Source organism: Gallinula chloropus, assembly GCF_964237585.1.
Source record: "Gallinula chloropus genome assembly, chromosome: 12".
Taxonomy (NCBI): domain Eukaryota; kingdom Metazoa; phylum Chordata; class Aves; order Gruiformes; family Rallidae; genus Gallinula; species Gallinula chloropus.
The window spans coordinates 351,839-376,413 of record NC_140097.1 but is presented as its reverse complement, the minus strand read 5'-3'; the positions used below and the strand labels follow the sequence as shown (position 1 = coordinate 376,413).

Here is a 24,575-nt window from a genome sequence, read left to right as displayed (position 1 = left end):
GACAGCAAATCCAGGAGTGCTATCGCTTCACTCCTCGTCCCACCCTACGCAGGTTTGGTCGTTATTAAATCCTCAGTTCTCTATTACTGACATTGCTGCTTCATCCTTGTAGCTCATGTAGCCCCGTGTGATAACAACAGATGGATCAGTGCTGTAGCTCAGTGAGATTTTTTCTAATTACAGGTGAATTTAAGAAATTCTTGAAGAGTTTTTAAGGAAATACTCTGCTGAGGCAAGGTGAGTCAGCATTTCTTCACTGTCAAGGAACTGAAATTGGTAGTGGTTTATTAAAGAGAGCCAAACTTATTTAAAAGGTAAGCTCAACAAGACCTGAAAGAGACAGAGGCAAAGCCCTGAGAAAGTGAAAAACAAGGTGAAGACTTCCCATATATACAATCCATATAGACTGGAGTAGGACCATGGGATCCAGAGGGCTCTCAGCCCCGATTACTGAATGTTATCTGCCATATACTTTAAATAAATTATTTCTATTTCTTCAGCTTCATTAAATAATTTAGTCTCAATGAGATTAAACAAGTTAGGAAAAATTAAGGTTAAAGTAACACTGCATGAAACAACATCAGGTATCTCATAACTTAAAGACAGTGTTTAAAGTTTGAGTTCACACTTCATCTCTGTTGCACTTAAATTTGCTCTAATAATTTCAGCTTTTAGCTGGCTCTTTACTGACTCCATTTGAATTGCATTGCAACTAATTTTGGAATACAAGTTAATGAACAATGAGTTACAGTTTTAGCAATTCAAGAATTCAGTCAAAAATCACGACATTGTGGCAGACTGAATGCTAAGCTGCCTTCTCAATGCCAAAACCACTTAAGTCTTTTATAAGGTTGGTTTAACAAATGGCTGCATCCTGCTTTCCTGATTTCACTGCATCTGAAACAAAGAAGCTCTCCTAGTAATCACATTTGTGACTTAAAATTTACATGTAGCTGTTTTTTAAATGTGTTACATCTTTATACTGTAAAGGCAGTAAAAGCTGTTACATGCTATTTAAAGGTGCATAAACAACTGCACTTACAAATTAATAGCAGACAGCACGCAGGGTAACTTCAAGTGGAACCAGCACACCTTAAACCTACAGACACATCTGAGATAACACATCTCAGGTCAGAATAACTGCAAGATATGATGTTAACATGGCAAAACAGGGGTACTTTTCACAGAGTATTGAGCAAAGTTCTGTACTCCTTTGTGGGGAAAAAAACCAACACAAAAGAAAACAAAACCCCCAAACCAGCACTTGTGTTTCCCAGTTCTTACTGTGTGCCTCCCAAGTCAAGGGCAGCTCCTAACTCTGAGGTCAGCTCAGGCACGCTGAACGCTGCGCAATGCTGCTCCAGCTGACCCGTGCCCAGATCAGACACCAAAGCTCCATCTCCCCAAAACGTGACAAGCAAGCAACACAGCACTTCCTTTGGTTTGTCACTTCAGACCCACAGCAGACATCTGTATTGTCAGCCAGGAAAATGGTGCAATGTCCAAGTATTCAACAGCAGCTGGAAATTCCCTGAACCCTCCAGAGCGACAGCTGGTCACACAGGTCTCTGGACAGTTTAGCCCCCAAAGAAAGCCTTTCCTCACAGGTATTTCATGGTCCTCCCTCAGACCCCAGTCCCCTCCCTCCTTTCACACATGGACATCTAAAGGCCTGAATAGCCCGTTTTCACCAAGTCACAGGGCATCCAGACGAGGACACAGCCAAGAGCCATGAGAGCCACTGTCACACCCCCTCCGAGACCGCTACTCGGTTGAGATCCACCTATCCCAGAAGAGGCTTCCCCACATGACATGCTTCTCAGTTGCTACAGCTGCTGCTTCTCAAAGGTCATATCTACCAAAAAAAGGGCTCCTACATTTGCTCTCACCTGTAGCAGATGCTGTAGCAGAATACAGTTACTATCAGCGTAATAAACAGTTCTCCTCTTTCCAGTCACCATGGCTAAGTGATCCCACTCATCCAGGCCAACGACTTCCACTCCTGGATCAGTAAATAAATGCTTGAGCTTGGACTGCCAATACATGCACATTTATAAACTATGCACAAGTACTACTGAACTGATGCATTACATACATCATAAGATACAAAAATAGAAATTAAAAATGGAAAAGAGCAATAAAACATAATTTTTAAAAATGTACTTATTAATGGTACCAAAAGTATTTTCTTCCCACCCCTCAGTGGGCTGCCCAGTGCACACACTGCTCGAGACCAAGGTGGCAGCTCTTCATCAGACCCACTGGCACAGATGGGAGAAAGCACACCTCCCTCCAGGTCCTTCCCAGACTCCCGCAGTACATACCTGACCATCTTACACCTGTTCAATCTCCCTGCTTGCACATGAAGCAGAGGAACTACTGTTTTAAATCAACAAACCACAGCTTGCTTCAGAAACTGCAGCTGATGGATTTGGGTACAAACTCAGAAAACTATCAACTTCCCCAGATTCTCCTGCAGCACAGATGAGAAGCTCACTCACAACAAAGAGCCAGCTCCAGGTTTATCTGCTGACTATCAGGAGGACTCTTCTTGCAATCTCTTAACAGTTCAGTTGATACATCATCTCAACTGCAAAGGAAACCTATCCTAGGAGAGCAGCCGCTTTTCTTAACTATGTTATTACTATTTGTAGCCTTTTAACTACTGTCAAGAAACAAAAACACTCAAATACAGCTCCAGGCAGACTCCTCCAATGGTTTTCCCAGGAGGAAACTACTCACTACCTTAGAATGATGCTGTAACTTATGCTAATACCTTGTAATTACAATCTATAAGTGCAAGAAATGCTCATTTCTGGATGACTATCAGGGAAATACATTGAAAGCATATTATACCACTGGATTCTCTGAAAAGGCTTTCACTTTGGAGTATTCCAAAGCAGGCTTCACAGTGAGGAAAACAATGTACCACAAGGGAGCAATGCTGCTGCAGAGGCAAAGGTGAGGCAACCTCCAGACAACTGAGATCTCATTCAGTTCCAATCCATCATCAGCTAGTCAACATCAAAGAAAACCTAGTATATAACAACAAGTTTTCACAACAACAACAACTCCTCTACATCAGTTTCAGGACTGTGCTTCTCAAAGGCAAACACTCTCAGGATTGTTTCTCTTGGTACAAGAGTCAGGGTTGGACCCTCTTTAGTTAAGAGCTTACAAACCAGAAGTCAGTTTCACAATGCTTCCTGTCTTTGTATCAAAGAGTTTATTTTCCAATGAACAAGGCTGCAAAAAAATTTATAGAAAATATAGGACTTTAGCTAAAGTTAAATCAGAAGCCTAGGGTTTTTGCTTTCTTTTTTTTTAAAAAAAAGGAGTGTTTCAAATACATTGACCTGGGAAAGAGGAAAGACAGTAAGACAAGCACTACTTCTGATAAGCCAATATGCACAGCTTTGCACAGCATGTCACAGAACAGAGACCATCATTTCAGTGAATGGTTTTTACACACAGACTACACAAGCTAGGAGAGACAGCAGTGATCCCCTATCAGCACAGCATCCAGGCTGATCTATACCACATTCAGTCAGCCTGGCACTGCAGCTCTGTCGCAGGCTGCAGCCACTGTTCCCAGAGCTTCTCAGCAGCCTGGGAGACTGACAGCACCATTCACTCAAACGGCAATTCCTCACTTTATAAAGTGCACAACAGAACAAGAGGGGAAGGAAAAAAAGCCATCTACTTGCATGCAAGGTTTTGTTGCAGGAGCTAGGTAACAGCTGCTAAGGAGGCCTGCTCTGGCTGCTGCTCTTCCCATCGCTCCTTGTTTGGCTGTGGTGTGCCATCCAACCAACCTGACGTGTTCCAAGGTAGCCCTCCTTTCACTGATCAAATACGTATGAAATAAGCCACCTGCCATGTGAGAAAATGACTAACGCCTGCATCTTTTAAGCTCTTCGCTTCACCACTGTAGCAGCTTTTGAACATAGTAGCATTAGTGTTTGCTCAAGAAACTTGCTTTTAAAGACACCATTCAAAAGACTTAAAACATACACAGAGATGATAAAGACCAAAGGTAACTTACTGCTGCTGCTGCGGCCTCCTCTCCACCTACATAGATAGAAGAAGCAATCTCCATCACAGACAAGTTTGTAGGAGCATCTGTAGTAGAAGATGATCTGGGTCGGCCTGACTGAATATCCTGGGCAGACCTCCTGTTGATCTGTGGGCTTCCTTTCGGGGCGTCTGCCTTGCCCCGCCTGCTGTGCAGGCTCGTCCCTCTCTTCATTTTAGGTGGCACTCTGATCTGCTGGAGCACCCGGTTCAGAGCTGTGGGGTGGGTGGAGACACCATCAATTTCAGCACAGACGCTTTGGCTTTCCAAATCCATCTCAGGCTCCAGATCAGCCTGAGCTTGCTGAACATCATGTGGAGAAACAGATGACCTCCTGCGCTGATGCTGGAAAAGGTGCTTCAAGCCTTGACCAATCACATTAATGTTCTCCAAAGCATTATGGGTTATTTTGGATAATTTTTGCTCTGATTCATGTTGTTTTTTGGTCTCTTGATCTTGGGATTTGCCTCCAGGATCAGGGTCATCACACAACTGTTCAGTGCCAGAGGGCTCCATTGATGACACCCAACAGGTTTACTTGACTATTCATACATAAATGCGTCCCCTGTCTTTAAAAGGCTTGTTTTAAAAATGCCAAGATAGTCAGCCAATTAGGTGTGCAATTGCTTCAAGAGTGACTAGGCATGCAGCTGTGCCACGGTGATCTCATGCTTATCTAATGTTAAACAAAAGAGTTGTTATTACACATCCATGCAGCAAGTAGTGAGTTAAAAAATCCAATCCTCAAAACATGCCATTAACAAAACAAAACCTATTGGTTTTCCAAGCATCCCTCCAGGTGGTATTAGCTGCATCTAGGCTGTATGCAGAAGCCAAAGCTCGTATCAGACAAGTCACTCACTGCCTAGGGAAGAAGCCCAGCACAAAGGGTATCGGGAAGCAAGGAGGTAAAAAGCTGTTCAGAAGGGGGAGAAGCAAGGACAAACCCAGGGAAGTGGGGGGTGCTTCTTAAGAACAAGCCCATAATAAATCTAACAAAACATGAGATTAAACTTCTGAAGAGCATGTTAGTCTTTGGCAGAATTACTTTTGTTCCTTGACAAAGATCAGATAATTTGAGCTTCAAATCTATTGCCTGCTCTGCCTACCTGATTTTCCTCCAGACAGCCTAACTGGAGAGTATATAACATATGCAAGAAAACAGAACATTTCCATATAGTCAGAAATGGCTTATTACTGCCAATATCTGCTGATGGCACTGGAAACTAGATGTGAAATTCTGTCTTCAAGCAAGAACAGGCAAGAGAAACAGTTTCAATTAGCATAGTCTTGTCCGTGGTTCTCAGCAAACAAAAATGCCTTTTAAAAAGTAGATTAAGCAACCAATCTGAAAGGGAGCAGCACCAAGTGTGCAGCTCTGTGTCTAGCAGAGAGGAAACACGCAGTTGTTCTCCAAGAGGGCTCAAGCTTACCTACCAGCGGGGCTCAGGCAGGAGCTGGTTATAGGGCATTGCAGCTGAGCACTGAGATAGCAACACACTACTGGAGAAGTACAGCAAAGGCATGAGGAAGGAAGGAAGGACGGGCACAGTATCTGAAAGAGTTTCACATCAGCACCATGAGATCACATGCTTGGAAGCTGATCATTGTTTTCTTGCAGGAGAAAGCTTTGATTAAGCTTTTATAAATACAGAAACCAGACCACAGAGGTCTACCTTCATCTTGGCAGTAAGCAGCCTGTGCCTTAAAAAACACCAGGCGCTTTTATTTGAAATGCAACATACATTTGGGATCTGAGAGCACTCATTTTTATCTTAAAACAGCTGCAGAAACATAAAGCATTGAGGTTACAATTAGAGCGCTCTCAATTCTGTGCATCTGAAACCTGGCACAATGGGTTAAATAGATATTGCAAAATGCTTTCCAAACTGGCATCCAAAAATATCAGAAAAGCTGCCTCACACTTTCCTTTTTTCAAATGTCGTTGCCATCAGCTGGAGGCAAGATGGAATTCAGCACTTGCAGAAAGCCAAACACTGGATTTTATCTCAGTACTTTGAACATGTAAGCATTCAGTCTAAATATATTGACCAGTTTTAATCAGTAACGTATTAAATGCAAAACAATAAACTACACCCCCAAAGAACACATTTACCCATATTCATGCAGAAATTGTGTGGCAGAATGGAAAATAAAAAAAGGCACAACCAACCTTTTGTTTTTGCATACTTAACATTTTCTTAAATGACTTCAAGTGCCTTTATGACTAATATCATGCTTTGACTTCAGAGCTCGCTCTTAGTGTTTCTTATCCCCATGTAACAGGTTTCCCCAGAAAGTTGAATTGCAGGTCTCTGCCCAATTTCAATTTCGGGGGGGGGAAAAAGGCAAAACTAGATTTTCCTTTTCATCCAATAGACCACATGGTTCAGTGAACAAACCTCACTGACTAAAAAGCACGAGTCCCAAAATTCTTTGGCGTATGAAACGCAAAGCTGACAGTTGACCCATAACTGCCTTTCTCATTTTAGCTAATTCCCTTGGTATTCATTCTGTAGTCAGGACTCACTGGAAAGCTGTAGTTCATCCCGGAGATGCTAGCTATACTCTCTAACCAGGACCTTTCTGATCTCCTGCACACACTTTCCACCCAGATTACTGCTGGCAGTGCTGCTGATCTTAAAGGGCATGCTCCAGTCTAACTGGAATTCCATGTGTTACCTGCTGGAAACCATTAACCTGCCTAAAATACCCCTATGCCAATTTACAAAACAACCTGGAATAAATCAGCCTACAGTTAGGTCACAAACAAGTCACTACTACCCTGCGTGTTCTGTGACTGAGGCTAATCTTCAGGAGGGCCTCGTGGTCATCTGTCTGTTCCTATTTCCACATGGTCAGTCTGCTGCAAGCCTGAAAAGAGCTTTTCACATTGCGTATCTGGTATGAGGATCTTTAAAACTACTTACTTGGCCTAGTATCTACTCCTGGGGAAGAAGCTACTCATAAATGTGAAGACCCGTGAACCAGCAGAAATAATTAGCACATTTATTTCAGTTTTGTGCTTGGTTTTTCCCCTGCAGTGATAAACACCTTTACATCCTGTTTGAGGGAGGAAATGGAGTACTTTATAGCATAAGTTCAAACATGTGTATTTCTTATTTGTGTGAGAACACAGGGACAAAATTTGCAATCCCATATATAGCCACAGCAAGCAGGTAACTTCATTACATCCCAGGACATGCTAATATAGTCCTTCAATTGTGTAATTATTTCACAGCAACACTGGGAAACACAACAGTTCAAAAGGAGAAACTGGCAAAAACAGTATTAGATAACTGAATAGATAAACTAGTACTTGCCTCCATCACTTGCCCTTTAGCATGGCTGACATACAGCAGTCCCTCCACTGAACAAAACTGCAAAAGAAATTGGGTATGAGATGCAGTTCTTGGAAATGGGAGGAAAGATGTACACAAACAACAAACTAAGCATGGTTCCAATTTCTGGGTTTTTTAATCCCTCCCCTCCCTTGCCCCCCATTTAAGTGCAACTGCCTCCGGAAGGTGGGATATTTAAAACTCTTTCCAATGACTGAGGGGATACAATCATATTTGAAGTTAAAACTGAACCTTACAGAGTTAATCAAGACATTCTCTCCTGGGGTTTATGGCCACCAGTAAGTGCTGAAGGCAGGGGTGGATTTCAGGGCTCCAGCCTGCAAGGTGGGACTGGCCCACGCAGGTTTTACTTTCTCCTCCCGTTCAGTCACTCCAGCACTGTGGGCACAGGTCAAACAGCTTGCCCTCCTTCAGCTGGAGTTCTCCTAACGCGATGTGAGAACTGGGAGCGCTCTACAACACCAGCACCTTTCCAGTTCATTTCACAGGGCTGCCTGCCGCCTCGGCTGAGCTCCTGTGCCAACACAACCCAGCCTGGACTCGAGCAGAACCAGCCCCTGCCCGCCACGGCTGCCATCCTGCCAACACCCGTCTGGAACCGCAGCCACCCACCGCCAAACCCGCCTGTGCACGGGCAACAGATCCGGCCACGGCTTCACGCAGGCCGAGGGAGAGGGCTTCCAAGGTCTGAGCCCAACCAAAGCAACACACCTCAGCCCAAGGTCACCATCCTGGCTCCACTCTCTGGGCCTAAGAGAGCGACCCAAGCACGCGAGAGCACGAGGTGATGGCTAATGCTGTGACAGGCCCGAGGCAAGGCCAGACGCGCTAGAACAACACGTCAGAGGGTGACCAGAGGACAGCTGAGAGCAGACACGACCACGACACTTCTGCGCCACACTCACGCTGTTTGCAAACACTGCTAAAGCACCTGAGCTTCCAGAGGAGGTGAGTTACCCAACTAGTTCTTAGGAACAGGGACCCAAGCTCAGAACACACCAGCACTCAGCAGAACACTGTAAGCCTGCACAATGGGAGCGTTTTGACTACTTCATTACACACTGGGTTCCCACCTACAAGATGACAGCAGAGATAAAGAAAATGTAATCAGAACCACTCAAGTGGGATGCCAGAATATGAAGTGATGACAGCAGAGATGAAGAACTTAGAAAAACTGAATGAACCCATTTCTGAAGAGAGATCTTGACACACAAGAAACCTCAATTCTGCACCAGCACGAGTGGAGAGCCGGACAGGACGAGCAGAGCATTGTCAATGTACGAGGTGCACAGCCATTATACTTGTCTTCTTTTTAAAGTTTAAGCGTTATTTTTTATTTGTAAGAACCACAGGTGCTTCTGCCAGTGAGGTCTTCACAGATTTGCCCCACAGCACTCCAGGACCCTGCAGGTCAATAGAAGCTTTTGAATGAAATTCATTCCCAGCCTTTACACTGCAGAGTCCCCTTCCCAGAGCGCTCACAGATGGGCTTGGAGATGTAAGGTCATGGAAACAACTTCTCTTTTCTCCCACATCAATCACAGCTTTCACTGACATAGAAACCAAATCTCCCACTTTCTGTCAGTTGTTTTGGGTTTCTTTTTCTTTTAAGCTCTGAAAAGCTCCTGCTACTTCACTTTCCTGTACTTATGAAGAATAGACAAATTTTAGGGGTGGCTTGTTGGGTTTGTTGCATGCATAAGGGCTGTACTGCAGAGCTCTATGCTTGGCACAAATGCTACTCACACATATTAGACCGAACTCAGAGGAGGAGATCAAGTACTTCTGGTGCTGTTTTGTTCCAGGTACCTAGATCATCTATAGGGAAGAAATTTCTTTCCACTCTTTCACTTTTCCTCATCAAACACTTCATAACATCCAAGTTTTAAAAGAACTGTCAAATATCTAAAATCAAGCTCCAAAGTCTGAAAATGCTTTAGGTGATTAGATTTTACTTAAAGTTTATTCATTTAAACTGATTATTCCCTTCAAAACCACAATTATTTGTAAATAAAACAAACTCTGAAGTTACCACTGAAACCCAGCTCAGAGCTGCTTAAAAGCATCATTGTTCAGCAGCAACAAGCAGCAGAGGAAATATGGAGCGAAAGATCTGAGTGTTCACAGCCAACCCTGCCAGAAAGAGGAACTCATGAGAAACAGGAATGGATGCAAAATGCAAGGGGGATGTGGTCTGGAAGACATTTAAAGAGGAAGACAACAGTAACAGAGTAAATAATTTGACCCAGAAACACAGCTGGATAGTGGCACAGCTACCCAAAACCTGGAGAAATGGGGATATTTAGCTGCTATAACACAGCAGAACCATTTTTTAAAAGTCAGAGTGGAGAACTGGGACAAGAACAGAAGAAAAAGACATACCAGAAGTAATTACAACATAGGTAAAATGGCATAATATGGGGGAACACCAGCAGAAAACATGACTTTTTAATGGAAACGATACCTGTAGTTTTCAAGGCATATTTTTTTCCTCCCCCTCCTTCAACATTCAGCCCAAAAGATTTCCTGGAATTCTAGTGAAGTGCAAAAGAAAAACCAGGGCCAAAAGATATTAATAAATATACTGATATATAAATATATATATAAAGCCCCTCACCTCACCACAACCCTATCACTGACAGTACTCTATGAAGGAACATAAACAAAGTATGGCTGAAAGAGGAAACAAAGACAGTACCAGAAAGACTCACCATGTTAAACAGTGCAGCTGGTAGATGAGGGGGAGGAAAGCCAACCTTCAACTAAGGTCCTGCATCTAAGGCTTTAGAAAAGGGAGCAGCCCAAAGCCAGCTACTTCAAAGAAAGAGAGGGAGTGGTGGGTGGCACATCCTGAGGAATTCACCACATTCCCCCACGGGGCTCCAGGGAAGGAGCCCAAACCATCCAATGCAGCCAGAAAGGCCACACCAGATGACAGAACCTGCCCCTGTGAGAAGCAAGGGACACCAGGCGAAGCAAGAGACCTACAGACTACAAGTGAACTGCAGTGTTACAGGGCAAAACCAACACAGCAGGATCACAACAGGTTTTACTGATTTCTGCCTAATGATCCCCTAAACTCTTCAAACCATTCCCAACAGTATCCAGAAGTCAATGAGGAAGTCTGTTGAATGATGCCATCTCTGCTATCCTTGTTCCCCCTTCTCATACCACAGACTCAGCAGGAGCAGTTTTGTGGCTAAAGCCCAGACTGAGAGATCCATGTCCAGGGTTAAACCAGCTTTGTCAGTCGAGTGAAGAGGTTCTGAGCAAGCCAGCCTCTGCCTGATGCTCTCCAACACACACAATATGATAAACCCATCTAGCTGAAGAAGGGAGGAAACACTAATACCAGTGAAGGTACTTTGATAAAATGCTGTCCTGTCCTACAAATGCTTTATAATGGAGCAAGGCACTTAAGATGCCTCTGAAGGCAATGTGTGCAGCTACCAGCTGAGAGTAACTCAAACTCAGAATGCCAAGCTGATGAATTTTGTAAAGGCAGCCAACTGCATTTGTTTGGTAAAGGGATTATTTAAATCAACTGACACAAGTACTGTGAAGCAATCCTTCATTTACTAGTCCCACAACTTAGACAATACATCACAGGTCACTTGTATGAAAACAAAAGAACATGAGAAATAATAATTAAGAGAAGCTGGCAGAGTTTTCATGTATGAATCACACAATCATCACCAAGGAGCAGCTTAATAAGATGTCCTGGTTTCTGCTTGGAAAGTTAATTTTCTTACTAGTAGCTAGTATAGCGTGTTCACAGAAATACCAGAGGGTTTTTCAACATCTGAGCCTCTGCTGAGATCCACATCCTGTTGAAACAGTTCCTTCCTATCACTTTATATTTAATACTGCTGACCAACAAAACTAACACTGCTTTTTGTTCCTGAAAGCTCAGATAATAGTCCTGTAGGTAAAGAGAAAATTGCACTCAAATCACAGACGAGCAGACACCAAACAGTCTCCTGACAAGCAACAGATGCCTTTCTCCTTCCAATTACTTTTGAAGACACATCTGCCTGCACACACTCACCTCCAAATCAACCATCTTCAACACCACCCATGGGCGATCTCTACGATAGAGCTGAGGTAGAACAAGTGCTGCTCACTGGCTGCTGTGGATAAAGAGACCAACATCTCCTCTGTGAAGTTACAAGTTCACAGCGTAAGGAGCATAGATGCAAATACCAAAGATTACCCAATATTCCTTGTTCATTACAAAACTGCAGTGGCTTAAGAGTTGAGTGACTGTTTATCAGCACTGTTTCTGGTGCTTTGAAGGACAACTAGTTGCCACCGAGATCTTCTCAGCCCTCTCTGAACACTCCAGTAACCCAGCATTCACACACTTGTCTGAATCAGAGCTATGGAGGAAAGGTCAAGACTACTCCATGCAGAGCTACCAAGACATAATCATTCAGGTTTTGGTATATGCTGTAAATATCACAGGAAAATCAAACCAAATCTCTCAGCTGTATTTCTATAGCTTGCAACCTGTAAGTTTGTTACAAGACTTTCAAGACTCTGCACGTAGAGCTGGTATTCCTTACAGTCTGACTGTGGGGCTACGTTACTGGTTCCAGAGTTCAGCAGAGCTTCCTTCCTGTTCTGCCTTCTAGAAAGCACTGCCTATCTTTAAAGCACTCCCACCAGTGAATCTCTTAGCTACATAAACTATTTATCTGTTTGCATTACCGTAACAGGTGAGTAGGCTGTGCCTTTACACTTGGAATGCTCCTACATCACACTGAATTACTATTACTTCCCTAGTTTTCAGATGAAAATACAAACACAGGTCAATAAGCTGCTTTAAGTTTATATAAGACTTTTGGGACAGAGAACCAAAAGTAAAAATTACCCTTATAAGGTTAATGTGATACCTACATGATCTCTCATTGTTTCCTCCTCACAGTTTGCTTATTCACAGAGTGCACAGTGAGTATTTTATCTGGAACCTATCAAAAACACTTTAGAAAATACCCTTTCTTGGAAAGGCTACACACAGGGTATTTTCTATCAAATTAATAAAACAAGTGCTTCAAGAAAGCTACATCAAGGTTAAAGAAAGATTTAACTAGAGCTTTATGATTTGCCAACATTCACAATTACATAAATCATACACATTTTCTTGCCTCTTTTTGTGAAAATACCTAAAAGTTCAGAGACAGCACTAAAAACAGAGCCTTCAGATGTTTTAGAAGAGAAACAAATTTCATGGGCCTAGGTATATACAATGAAGTCTTAAAGTACCTTCTGTTTTACTAGAGCTAAGAGGAATCTTTTCTATTATCATCTTTCTTTTTAACTAGATGGATTAAGAGTCAGTAGTTTCACATTGCAGCCACCACAAGCATGAGTAACGTGGAAGCAATTACACAAGGCTGCCACTACAGTTTGCAAAGAGATGACCAACAGCTGACACTTTCACTGGATTTAGTTGTTTCAGACAAACCACAGCCTCACCTGTTTGTCACAACCAAACCAAAAGGAAAGCCAAACTGCAGCCTTTCCTCCCAAACATCTCTGCCATGTCGCTAAAGGGAACAGCTGCAACCATGCTTATACACCCTACAGTTCAGTCAGCCACTGCACATGCTGAATCCAGTGCTCACTGGAGGGCACTGAAGGGACTGTCTCCACTCACAGTTCGAGCAGGGATGGCAGGTTGGCCTTTCACAATACAAGTAAAATAAAAATAGCAATTTAAAGATTTTCCAACCTCCTTTGCCTCCCAATGGCTCATGTCGAGTCCCACAGCGTGACATCCCACTAGTCCAGCTGTTCCCAGCGCTGCCATGTGAACCAAAGCAAAAAGCAAAGGGAAGCAGCACAAGGGCAAAACCTGACCAGTGAGCTGGTGATAACTTTGGGGCAAGGTTAAAGAAGGGAGGCAGTACAGAAACAGGGCCAATGGCTCCACAGCAGTGTTACCAAAAGCCTCCCATCTGAAGCTGTGGCCACAACAGTTGGAGAAACAGGAACTCACACCAGCTTCACTCCAAAATAATTTCATTTTCACGATTTTCACAAAAGTATGACATTTTGTAAACTGTGAAACTACCTTCCCTAAAGGAAAACAGTGAAGAAGTATTAGGCAAATACTAAAAATACTGGGTCTTCAGCAAAGAAACAAATAGAACAGGAACAAATAGACCAGTATTCCAAGAGAGAAGCACTGGATAACATCATCAGCAACAAGTCATTTTTCATGAGGTGCCTGCATGTACTCTCAGTGTGAAGCCAGAGCTCACAAATGAAGATCTGCATATTAGTTTTTAATAACATGATTTAGCTCACCACACTCCAGCATGCAGTAGAGTCATAAGCAATTGCATCACGAGTATCTCAAGCAGGGACAATGATGACACAGTCACCAGTCTCAAGTGCATGGTTCTAACCAGACAGCAATGTCCAGTCCAGGAGGCACACTCACTGAGGATAAGAGCACAGTCAGAGGGATGCTACAGGCCCCACAGCCCAGACGATGGAGAGAGGGTGAAGAGGAGTTAAGATATGTGGTACTTCAGGAAAATGTGTAAGGCTCACAGAAAACCTGGTCAGCCACACAATCTCCTCCCCTCTCAACTGGAGGCTGCAGGCTTACGTGGGCCGTGAGAAGGGAGAACTGCTACAGCAACACACAGTGTCTGCCTCATTCGAAATGCAGCTTCACACGCCTAGGCCTGTTTGTCAAAACAAGCCACTGTTCATTGCTTGAAGAGAACGTTTTAAGCTGCTTTATCAACGTTCACTATTAGAGATAGCAGCAGCACAACATTCCCGTTCCCCAACAGCAGAGACCACTGTTTCACTAAGGAGGCCAAGGCCTGCTGCGGAAGTACTTCTTCCTTCACAGGCCGGGGCCTGCACCGAGCCTGTTCAGCATAGCACAGCAACAAAGCCAGCACGCCATCAAATACCAGATGAATTCTGTACACACAAAGGGGAAAAGGCATAATTCAGTGTATTTTAGCCTCCCCTTCTTTAAAGAAGTCTTCCACTGGAATAGATTTAATTCCTCAAAGCATCTCAAACGTTTCTGTGGTCAGCTGCACTCCTACTATCCCCTTCTGCTATGAATACTTGCGTTACCCGGCTCAAATCCTCCAGCATCTGAAATATCTCACATTACCAGGCCATGCCAAATGCTTTGGCAGGCCCTTCTCAGGAGAGGAAGGGGCAGAGGAGAGCGATCAGAGCCACTCTTATCCTCACTGTCCCTCTGCCAGGAGATGCTGCCACTTTCAATGTGTCAAAGCTGACTCAAATGTCAAGAACAAGCGAACCAGAACTGGAAATACAGGTATTCTCATTTCACTTCCAAGGAAAGACAAAAGGTTACACTACAGCTATTTCAGGCACTACAGAGAGACTTTGAAGCGTGCTGGTCATAAAAGAAAGAAGAGATGGCGTCTGGTTTTAACTCCCAGCAGATTCACCCCTGACAACGCCAGCACAGAAGCTGGCAAGAGCTAGCACCTCTAGTTCTAAAAGAAAGGTTTATTCCAGACTTGGAGTTTAAGAGGGATAAAGCAAGTTACATTAGCAGGCTTATAAAGAAAGATATCATCTACCAGCAACCCACGCTACACGCAGTTTTAACATGTGCTTTCAGCCCTGAATTTTGGAAAGTATCATATTTACAATGACTCGTGAAAGAAGAAAGCAGAACTAACCTGGCACAGAGTGGTAAAATACTCCCCCTGATGACTCAAAACCAATATTAATCCTCTGATCTTTCAGAAGTGTTGACTCAACTTACTGAGACTGAGAGATCAAAAGCAGTTTTTATTCAGCTCAACAGTCACAATGCTTTTCCCATTGACTCAGGTGCTTTTGGTACTGGGTACAGCACAACCTTCCACTGACAGTTAGCATCAAACCAGCTACAAGGTAGAAGTTTGACTCAGAACCGTTTACTAAGACTAACTCAAACCATATTCAGCCCCCAGATGGGGAGAAGTCTACTAACCCAAACCACCAATAACCATTTCCATACTGCAACCCATCAGTGCATCTGCTCTGAACAGTGTGCCTTCACCAGTCCCTACAGACCTAAGACTCGGGCTCAAAAGCAGCAACATGCATCTCACGTGACTGTTCCCACCACGCTCTTGGGAAGGATACCCAAAAGCTCCATCTGAAGACCACTGTCATTAGAAAGAACCTGCTTGCAGGCTGCACAACCTGGCAGCTCATTGCATTAGTATCACTTAAGACAGAAAACAGGCAAGACTGGAATTCACCTAACAGGGCTCACAGAGGGCTGACACTGCTCTAACAGCTCCAAACTGTCTTTCATATTCACAAAATAGTTTCATCCCTGGTCTTCAGAAGAAAACTGTCCTTCCTGATCTTTCTTCAAGTGAGCTAGTCCAGGGAGCTTTTAATTAAGTGCAACTCTTAAATTACATTAGTATAACAATAATGAGCTTAATTGGGGGCCAGCTTGTTTAAATGGCTCATTTTTTCTAATTAAACATTAGCAAGTCCCTCCCTGCAGTGGTTTAAACAAGACATTCAGTTTGTCCCCTCCAGACTGCTTGGAGTCCCTTAGCCGACACCGGACAGAGGCTGGGAAGACCAGCCCTATCCACAACTCCTTACCTACACTCATTGCCAACACTCTGCTACCAGCTGCCAAGAGAAGTAAGATACAGGCATAACGTGGCTCATTACAGCCACCTCTCCAAGTCCCCAGTGGCTCAAGCACAGCTTGAGATGAGGAACAAGATAACCCAGCATGTAGGTACCCCACAGGTAGAAGCAGCAGCAAAGTGTCCCTTGCGCCTCAGACTGGAGTCCCAGCAGTCCCCAGTACCTGTCCTGAAGCACAGGGACATGCTGCCTCCTCCCCCAGCGCCGAGGAAAGAGCTCAGCGTGGCTGCGGCTCCGCATCACAGCACAACAGGCATCTGGCCACAGAGTCTGTGTCAGCTGTAAGCACTACTTACACAGGGGAGCTGGGACTTCCCTGCTTTGCTCCCTGAAGCTGGACATCGCATCCCAAGCACAACAAGGTTTATTGTATGGCTTGTGCACTAACACAGGAACTTTTCAGAGCAAGTTTTGATATCCCAGAGGTGTGACCACTGCTCCACGGTTACTCTTAACCACCTTTCTTGGCACAGCCATAATAAATACTTCACTGCAAGGTGAGACATTCAACTGCAGCTGACTAGTCCTCAGAAGGCATTTAAAAGGAGTGAAGGACTACACTTTTTGGACTTAAGCAATAAAAACACTGATGCCCATCTATGGTCCTTTTCTTCCAGTGCATCTAATTATGCCTTTTTGGAGAGAACACAGAAATTGCACAAACACAGCACAGCTATGCAGCCACACAGAGATACATGCTAGCTCTTCAGCATCCTCCTCCACATCCAACTGCACAAAGACAGTAGTAGCTCAGCGACTCTGGAATAGCGAAATTGGACTTGATGGCTTGCTTGCCAATGGGAGTCAAGCAGTCACACATTTAAAGCCTCAGCCAAAACCAGAATGTATCCTCCCACATTCATGGCAGAGTCCCTGTGAAGACAGATCCATAAAAACTCTACCCAACGCAGCACAAAAAGGGAGTGGATTTGTTTGAGGTAAGGTTCACCACCACTGAGGAGATGCAGGCTTACAACTGCAGCCAAATCAAGACCCATGTTAACGGCTCCTTACAGAGCTGTTGTACAACTTGGGTGTCCACCAGAACTCCCAGGTTGCTTCCTGCAGACCTATTTCCCAGTCAGGCCCTCAGCATCATGTATACAGATATACCCCCTGCTACATGGGTGATTCCTCCCCAGGTGCAGGACTTCACATTTCCCGTTGCTCAACATCAAGAGGTTCCTACCTGGCTATTCCTCCATGTACCTCTGAACAGCAGCACAATCATTTGGTACATCAATTTCTCACCTTCTATCATCTGCAGACTTGCTCACAGTGTACCTGGCTCCATCATCTATCCCATTAATGAAAAGGTTAAACAGTACTGGACCCAGTATCAACCCCTGGGGTATTCCACTCATGACTGGCCTCTACCAGGACATCAGGCTGCTCTGGCCACAAACCTCAGAGACAGAGTGGTTGGGTGGGGTTTTTCGGGGATTTGTCTTGTTTGTTGGATTATGTTCTTGGCTTGGTTTTTTTGGGGAGTGTGTGTTTGTGAGGTTGTGGGTTTTTTAAACACCCAGCACTTCCACCACTTGAATTACCCCCTCTTAGACAACAACTACCAGGCTACTACTGCAGATTTCCCTCTCCTATTACAGTGAAGCAGCTCACACAAAGGGTTTTAATGAATTTTTTACATGTTGCCAATTAATATGCAAGAGTTTTGTATTTTTAGAGATTTCTCCCACTACTCAAAAGCTATTGCCAAACCTTTGAACAAGCAGCCTCCCTTCCTAGCTACAGCAGTTATGTAATACAAGAGCTCTTGGAGAAGCAGCCTGTCACTGATTCAGATGGCTTTGCTCTAGAACCTGCTACCTGTCCTTCCTGTGTTATTTGCTCAGGCTTTTCACTACATCCTGGAAATCGAGAAAATTATACCAATAAACACAAATATGCAGCAAGCTCAAAGGACCTAAAGCTCCAGAGAAAATTGAGCTTGACAGGAAGGGAGAGAAGTTTACTACAGGAGGTCTGGAGAGACAACATCCATCACTGTCTCCCAGAGAGAGTGAACCCACATTCCTCACCAAGAAAGCTGCAGTTCTTCTCTTGAACTGTATGTCTTGATTTCTTTCTCATTTTAGCAGTTACCAAAAGTATACTTTTCAGACCAAGTGAAGGAAAACCAGTTATCATCTAGAAGAAACTAATCAGTGACTTTTCTTATAGAGTAAGATTTTTTTTCACAACTAGAATTAACCCTTAAGAATCCTAACATTAGTCTGTCCATTTAGTTATGAGATGCCTGAGGTTTCCTTATGTGAATACTGATCAAGACTGAACCGGTGGGCATTTGAACACAAAGCCAAAATAAGGCAATGTTTGATTACACAGTTGTGGTTCACTTTGAAAGTTTCCCCTTCATTGACATTTTTACTGCAAACTGCCCATGTTCTAGGCTATTCACAATCATAATAAGTATTTCTCAAGCCAAACTTTAATGACTTCCCTCTACGGTTCAGCTTCTACAGTTCACTTATCAATTAGTTTCTCAGAATCCTCAGGCAACTGGAAGTAACAGTTCCTACATTGTTTCAGCTTTAAATCTCAGGAAGCTTTCCTTCCATCACCTTAATTATACATTAATGGTCATGAATATTTGGATAGTTTTATAGGTCAACATCTCCACAGCTGACTAAAAAAGGAAAAGCTGAAAAGCAGGGAAAAAGGAGGTCACAGATTCAAACAAGTAAGACACCAGACTATTGCAACTAGAACAGACTTTAAAAAGAGAGATGAAGAGTCCAGACACTGATTTATCAGGGAGTGAAGCCAACACCAAACCAAGAACCACTTTGGATTTTTTTTTCTTCTCCCACAAACTGGAATTGCACTTGAAGCATTCAAACAACTGTGATGAACTAAAACTCACTCTTTCAGCACGACAGACCATGTGAAAACCAACGCCCACAGCAAGTGTGACAGCAGTGACAGCACTCTGCAGCACTGTGGCAGCCTGCCCACCCCACCACACCCCACCTCACCCTCACCTCTCTGTCCTAGGACACTCTGCAAACCAGCTACCAAAAGGCTCACATATCCAGTACATGCTCCTTCCCATCAAAGAATTTTATGTTAACCACCGAGCACATCAACCTGCACGTTCCCCTCGCAAGGCACATCCCACCTGAGACCTGCCTCTGGAGCAGACAGAGGAGATGGGTGCGCAGGGGGCTCCCAGCAAGCTGCTCCCACACCACAGCCCAGCACAGCAGGTTCAGCTGGCACTACCGCACCATACAGGCTCTTGGGAGCTGAAAAGAAGTAGCAGTGTAGCACCAGCAGCACCCCAGCTCCAACAGGGACATGGAAGACCAGAGCAAGGGGTCCTCTCCACTGAAAGCCAACATGGTCACCTCGAAGGGACAGATTTCCAAGGACAACACTTTCACCTCACTGGCACAAACCAGCTAAGTTCAGTAGCAACAGATCCTGACCAAAAGTCACCTTTTTCATTTCTCCAGTTTCAACCATTATTCAGTCTCAGACTCATGACAACACAAGGTCGCTGCCCCTACAGACAAGGGATATTGCACCTTACTGCTACCAGCCACTACAGCGTGTGATGCTTGTTCAGTGCTTTCCCACAGGCAGAGGTTTACAAGCACTGAGCCGTTGCGGGTGCAGTACTTCTGACCACCCCAGAAAAGGCTACAGTCTTCTCGCTTCAAGCTAGTATACCTGGAGATCTCAAACAATACATTTATTTGCAAACAGGATAATCACTGTGGCAACTAGCTTCTAGGAAAATAACAGCCAGCAACTCCAGGACAAAGAGCACTAAGGAATCTGATAAGAGACCAACCAGCTCGGCAAAGCGAGGAATACCAAAGTTTGCCAAATTTGTTTCTGAAGAAATTGTAAGTGGGTGTCTGCAAACTTCTTACATAACCCATCACAAGGTTGAATCAATGTCACTACCATCCATCTCAACCTATCAGTGCCCTCCAATGATCTCTTAAGCTTTTCAGGCACCTTGTAGGGCAACATTTTCCAGTCTACACAATTTCACCTTTCAGACCACCTCTTTATATCAAAAGAAAACTCTACCTTACACCCATTCTTTGCTACTCCACACATTAGTGTTCCCTTTCAGTCACAGGAGACTGAGTATCAAAGCTGCAGTTACTGCACTGCAAACAACACCGAAGTCATGCTTCGTAAAACACTCGTTTTATGGGAAGGTAGATGAACTCAGCTTATGAGTAAGGGAAGAAAGATTAGCACCTTGCTTAAGGATATACAGCCAGGGACGTGCAGAATCTGTGTATCATTACAGGTTCAATTCTCACAGGCCAGCAGCTTTTTGGGGATGTGTGCACTGATTTCAACTAATGGAATTAGATCTGAACTCATATACAGCCAAAAAGAAGGCACCTCTGTGGGTTATAGAACCCAGGTCCCCAGTATCCAAAACACACACTAAGGTCACAGCAGGCAGCTCAGCAAACCATTTCACTCCTGAACTCCAATATGCTTCTCCAGTTTTCATGAAAGCAGCTCACAGGGAACAAATGCACTTTGCTATCCAGCACTGCTTTACTATGCCACCACAGCCCAGCAGCAATGCCCTGGTCAGGCAGAGGAACAAGTTCAAATCCTGCAGCACCAAGTTCTGCCCACTCATAACAATGTTTACCAAGGAGTGATCCTAGCTCCACTTGCAGGGGAATGACAAGAGGAACAACTGCACAACAGGTAAGGACACCCTTCTCCACCATGGTACCTCACTGCCAGTTACAGCTTACACCGCACTGCCAACACAGCCCATTTTGCTGTCCTGTCACAGGAGCATCACGGGGCTATTAAGGCAGACAGGTAGGTAGGTCAGCATAGTCTCAGCCTGAATCACTGGAGTTCACGAATTAAACCTCTTAAGAAATGCATGTCTGATAAATACATGCTGCACAGCACCGTAGCAGGCTCAGTAATTCATGTTAGTTTTGCTTTAAAAGAGAAGAAAGTCTCTTCTGGCAGAGAGAGATGTGTTCTTCCACCTTTCGCTGTAACCCACAATTAATTGATAAGACCACCACTGCCTTGGAGCGTTAGCAGCAACACCCATGTGACAGAGAAGATAACCACGTCCAAGTAGCTTACGAAAGGAGAGTCAACAGATTTTATCAGTGCACAGCAGACCCTTCTCAGCCTGTACAGAGGAAGTTAGCTGACTTCCTCATCCCAGGTCTAGGATTCAGTATGGAAGTACAGCTGAACGCCTTACGGTAAGATCCATCCACTTTCTGTGCTGCTTCATCAGTTAAGGTTCTCCATCCTTTACCTGGGTGGGACAAGTCTGCACAGTCACAAAGCAAAGCCCACCCAGCTCTGCCAGTCTCGTGCGTTGCAGGCTGCCCTATGAGATTCCTGCCTTTTGTGAGCAAAAAGACCCCTGAGCTAAGACCCGTGCAGAAGAGGCAAGCAAGACCTATTTCTTTTCTAGCTTCCACTGGAGATGCTTTTGAGTCAAGGCAGGTATCTCCTAACTTCGTCTGAACACTTCATCCAGCCAGAGAAACCACCGCTGCCTCCCACATGCATTTCAATGACTACTTAATGTCTGTCCAAGGCTTGGAAGAAGAAAGTCTGTGCAGAGCTCAGAGGCATTTAGGAACTGAATGGGTGAGCAGTGAATGCTCAGGCCTCAAACACAAGCTCTTCTGAAAGGAAGCTTTTGAACGTTCCTACAGCAGGTTCAAACAAGGTCACCCTCCACGCAATGCCAGCTGGACATTCTGGTGCTCATACAGTGTCACTGTGTGTATGTACATTCCACAGCTAAAGCCACCAGTAACGGTGCAGACCACTCTGAACACACATGCCCGGGGTTCCCTGTGCCCCACCATCAGACAGCCTTTGCTTCCCATGGGTTATGTCATAACAGGCACACATACCTCCAAATTGCCCAGGCTAGCTCGTCCCTTTGCATAGGTATCTCACAGTTGTAATCCAAATGTCTTCAGCAGAGGTCAGATTTTAAAAATACTTGGAAGTATAAATTCCACAGGAAACAGGAAAGTCAGGGGAGGGAAGGAGACAGGATTTATCAGCTTCTACATTTGCAGACATCTGCAGTCAGTAGTGTAGGTCATTTTCAGAGTAAATCTTGGCAACAAAGCTTCTTTGTGGAGGAGAAAGACCTGCCAAAATTAACAAGCACAATAAGAAACACCATTAACATCTGATAGGCAACAAAGCAGGACAGACTGAGTCTCGTCAGAGACAAGAATTAACTCGTATTTGGAATACCAGGTTTGTGCTGACTTTGTGTATTTAAAATCAGAGGCAGCCTCTGAAGGTACCTCATATTCTGAACACTTTAACCTAACTAATTATTTCAAGGGGGGAAACACTCTGAGCACACAGATAATGTGTGATCCTAACAAGCAAGCTACACAATGCCCCACCATGGAGTGCCTCCCTCCCAGCAGAACCTCCCAGCTCATTAAGGGCTTCGATGTGCACTCTGTGTTTTCACACTGGGCTGCTTGTGTAACCAGAGTCAGACTGAAGAACTAAACTGCTGTCCAAAATGAAGGACAGCTTGGAGAGTGAGGAGGCCCAGCACAGTATGGATGTCAGGTATGCACTGGGAAGCTCCTGCAGGAACATTCAGGGGTGTTGGTGTACATCTGAACTTATCCAATCTGGGTTCAAGTCAGTGACTTTGGTGCTGAGACTTTCTGTTCTGTGTTTGTGTTTCACACAGTATGGCAGAGCTAGGTTCCAAATCAAAGCTGTTCAGCGTTACCATGATACACATTTTTGTACTTCTGGTACAACAGGAGGAGGATTCATTACAAATAAAAGGTCAGCTTGTTCTGCATTATTATAAAACGCTTCTAAAAGCATGAAGAGATTTCACTTGGGAGAAGGAAAAAAGACATTTAGCTCCATACAACCACTTGTTTCCATCTTCTTTCCCTTCCTTTCTGTGAAGATTTTAACATGCTTGGCCAGAGGAATAATTTTAGGCATTTGGGGCTTACAGTCAGCTTACAGACCAGAGTCACTGTGCTGTGACAGCATCCAACAGTTCAAGGGTTTTAAGAATTTTAAGTATTTAAATCATAGCAGACTACTCTCTCTCTAGCAGTGCTGACAAATCACATCTATCCCACCACCTTCACACTGCATTTCATCCACGCACCTCCACTTTTCCCAAGGATGCCAGCCTGTCCACTACCAAACGCTGTGCTGAGTCCACAGGACCACAGACCCGCTGGGCTGGCACCTCTGTGGGGCATCTGCTCTGACCCCACTCAGCAGGGCCACCTAGCACCACTTTAACAGGTCTCACTGTTCATGCTGAAATACTACCTCTCTCTCGCCCTAGAGTTCACACAGAACCTGTTAGTTGTAAAGAAACTCATCCCCTCATCCAGAGGGAATGTTCTTTTCCCCAAGCACCACTTCATCCCGTGGCACCCACACCTGCTGCAGCTGTCGCCTTCACCCTGCCTGAGAGGGCAGACGTAATGGACAGGGACTAGCTGTGTTTCGGGGGTGAGGAGATTTCAGGTCCATCAAGGGGAAAGCACTCAGCCAGCTCACCTGAGCAAGAGCTTAAACCCAGTTCCCAAAGCCCAGCTTTCATTAGAAGAGGACAGCTGTGGAACCAGCAGCAACAAATGCACCACATCAGGGAAACACACTGGAGAAGCAAGTGGGGAGAGAAGACTCCTCCCCCAGAACTCTCAAGCCCAAATTCCTAAAACCCAGCCCAAGTTTTCATCATGGCAATTACTTCTGGATGGTTCAACAACAATTCTCTGAAAGACCTGATGAGAAACTAACTCAAGCTTTGCTTAATCCCACTGCAAGCCACAGCAGCCCAACTCAAAGCAAATGCCACCAGTTTACAGACAGGCACTGGACCATTTATGGAACCAGAACAGGAGCTGATGTGCTGGAGAACGCATCTTTTTGAACACACAAAGAAAACACAAAAGCCATCATCTTTCAATTACTTCTATTTTGTATCTGAATTAGATGCAGTTTTTAATTACTGGATCTTCAGCTGTGATTAATAAGACATGAGAGCACCCAAACCATGCCAAGGACCAGCTTAAAACACAAAACCAAGCAAAACGTGGTACAAGGTAAGAGGAAGCCCCAAACGTTTTAATGGCAAAAAGCTTCCCCCCCCCAAATGGCATGATGGTATAAAAGCCCCAATTTACTTCTAATGCCAATTCAACACAAGGTAAGTTTTCTTCCGTCTTTGATTTACTTCCATATTTTGAATGGCTTCCAGGCTGGTTGAGTGGGTGTATCAGGCAGGCAGGCAGGCATAGTGAATACAAAACTCCAATAAACGTGTCCCATCAGCTCAGGAGCCCTGAGAGGCTATGGGGGTTGCTGAGCCCCACAAGCTGGGCTGCCCCACTGCCTCCCAGACAAGAGAGGGGACAGACTCCCCCAGCAGCAGGAGGGGGACAGTCCTCCCAGTT

At 44.5% G+C, this 24,575-nt stretch overlaps 1 protein-coding gene across 1 annotated transcript in view; it reads right to left on the bottom strand.

Annotated features, from left to right (window-relative positions):
• TMCC1 (transmembrane and coiled-coil domain family 1) overlaps nt 1-4,591 on the bottom strand; it is a gene marked incomplete at its 5' end in the record, with an annotated part of 70,044 nt that extends 65,453 nt beyond the window's left edge. Inside the window, one exon of the mRNA XM_084269761.1 lies at nt 4,046-4,591. Within this exon, the coding sequence (XP_084125887.1) occupies nt 4,046-4,591 (546 nt within the window). The remainder of the gene's footprint in view (nt 1-4,045) is intronic.
• Nucleotides 4,592-24,575: the final 19,984 nt, after the last annotated feature.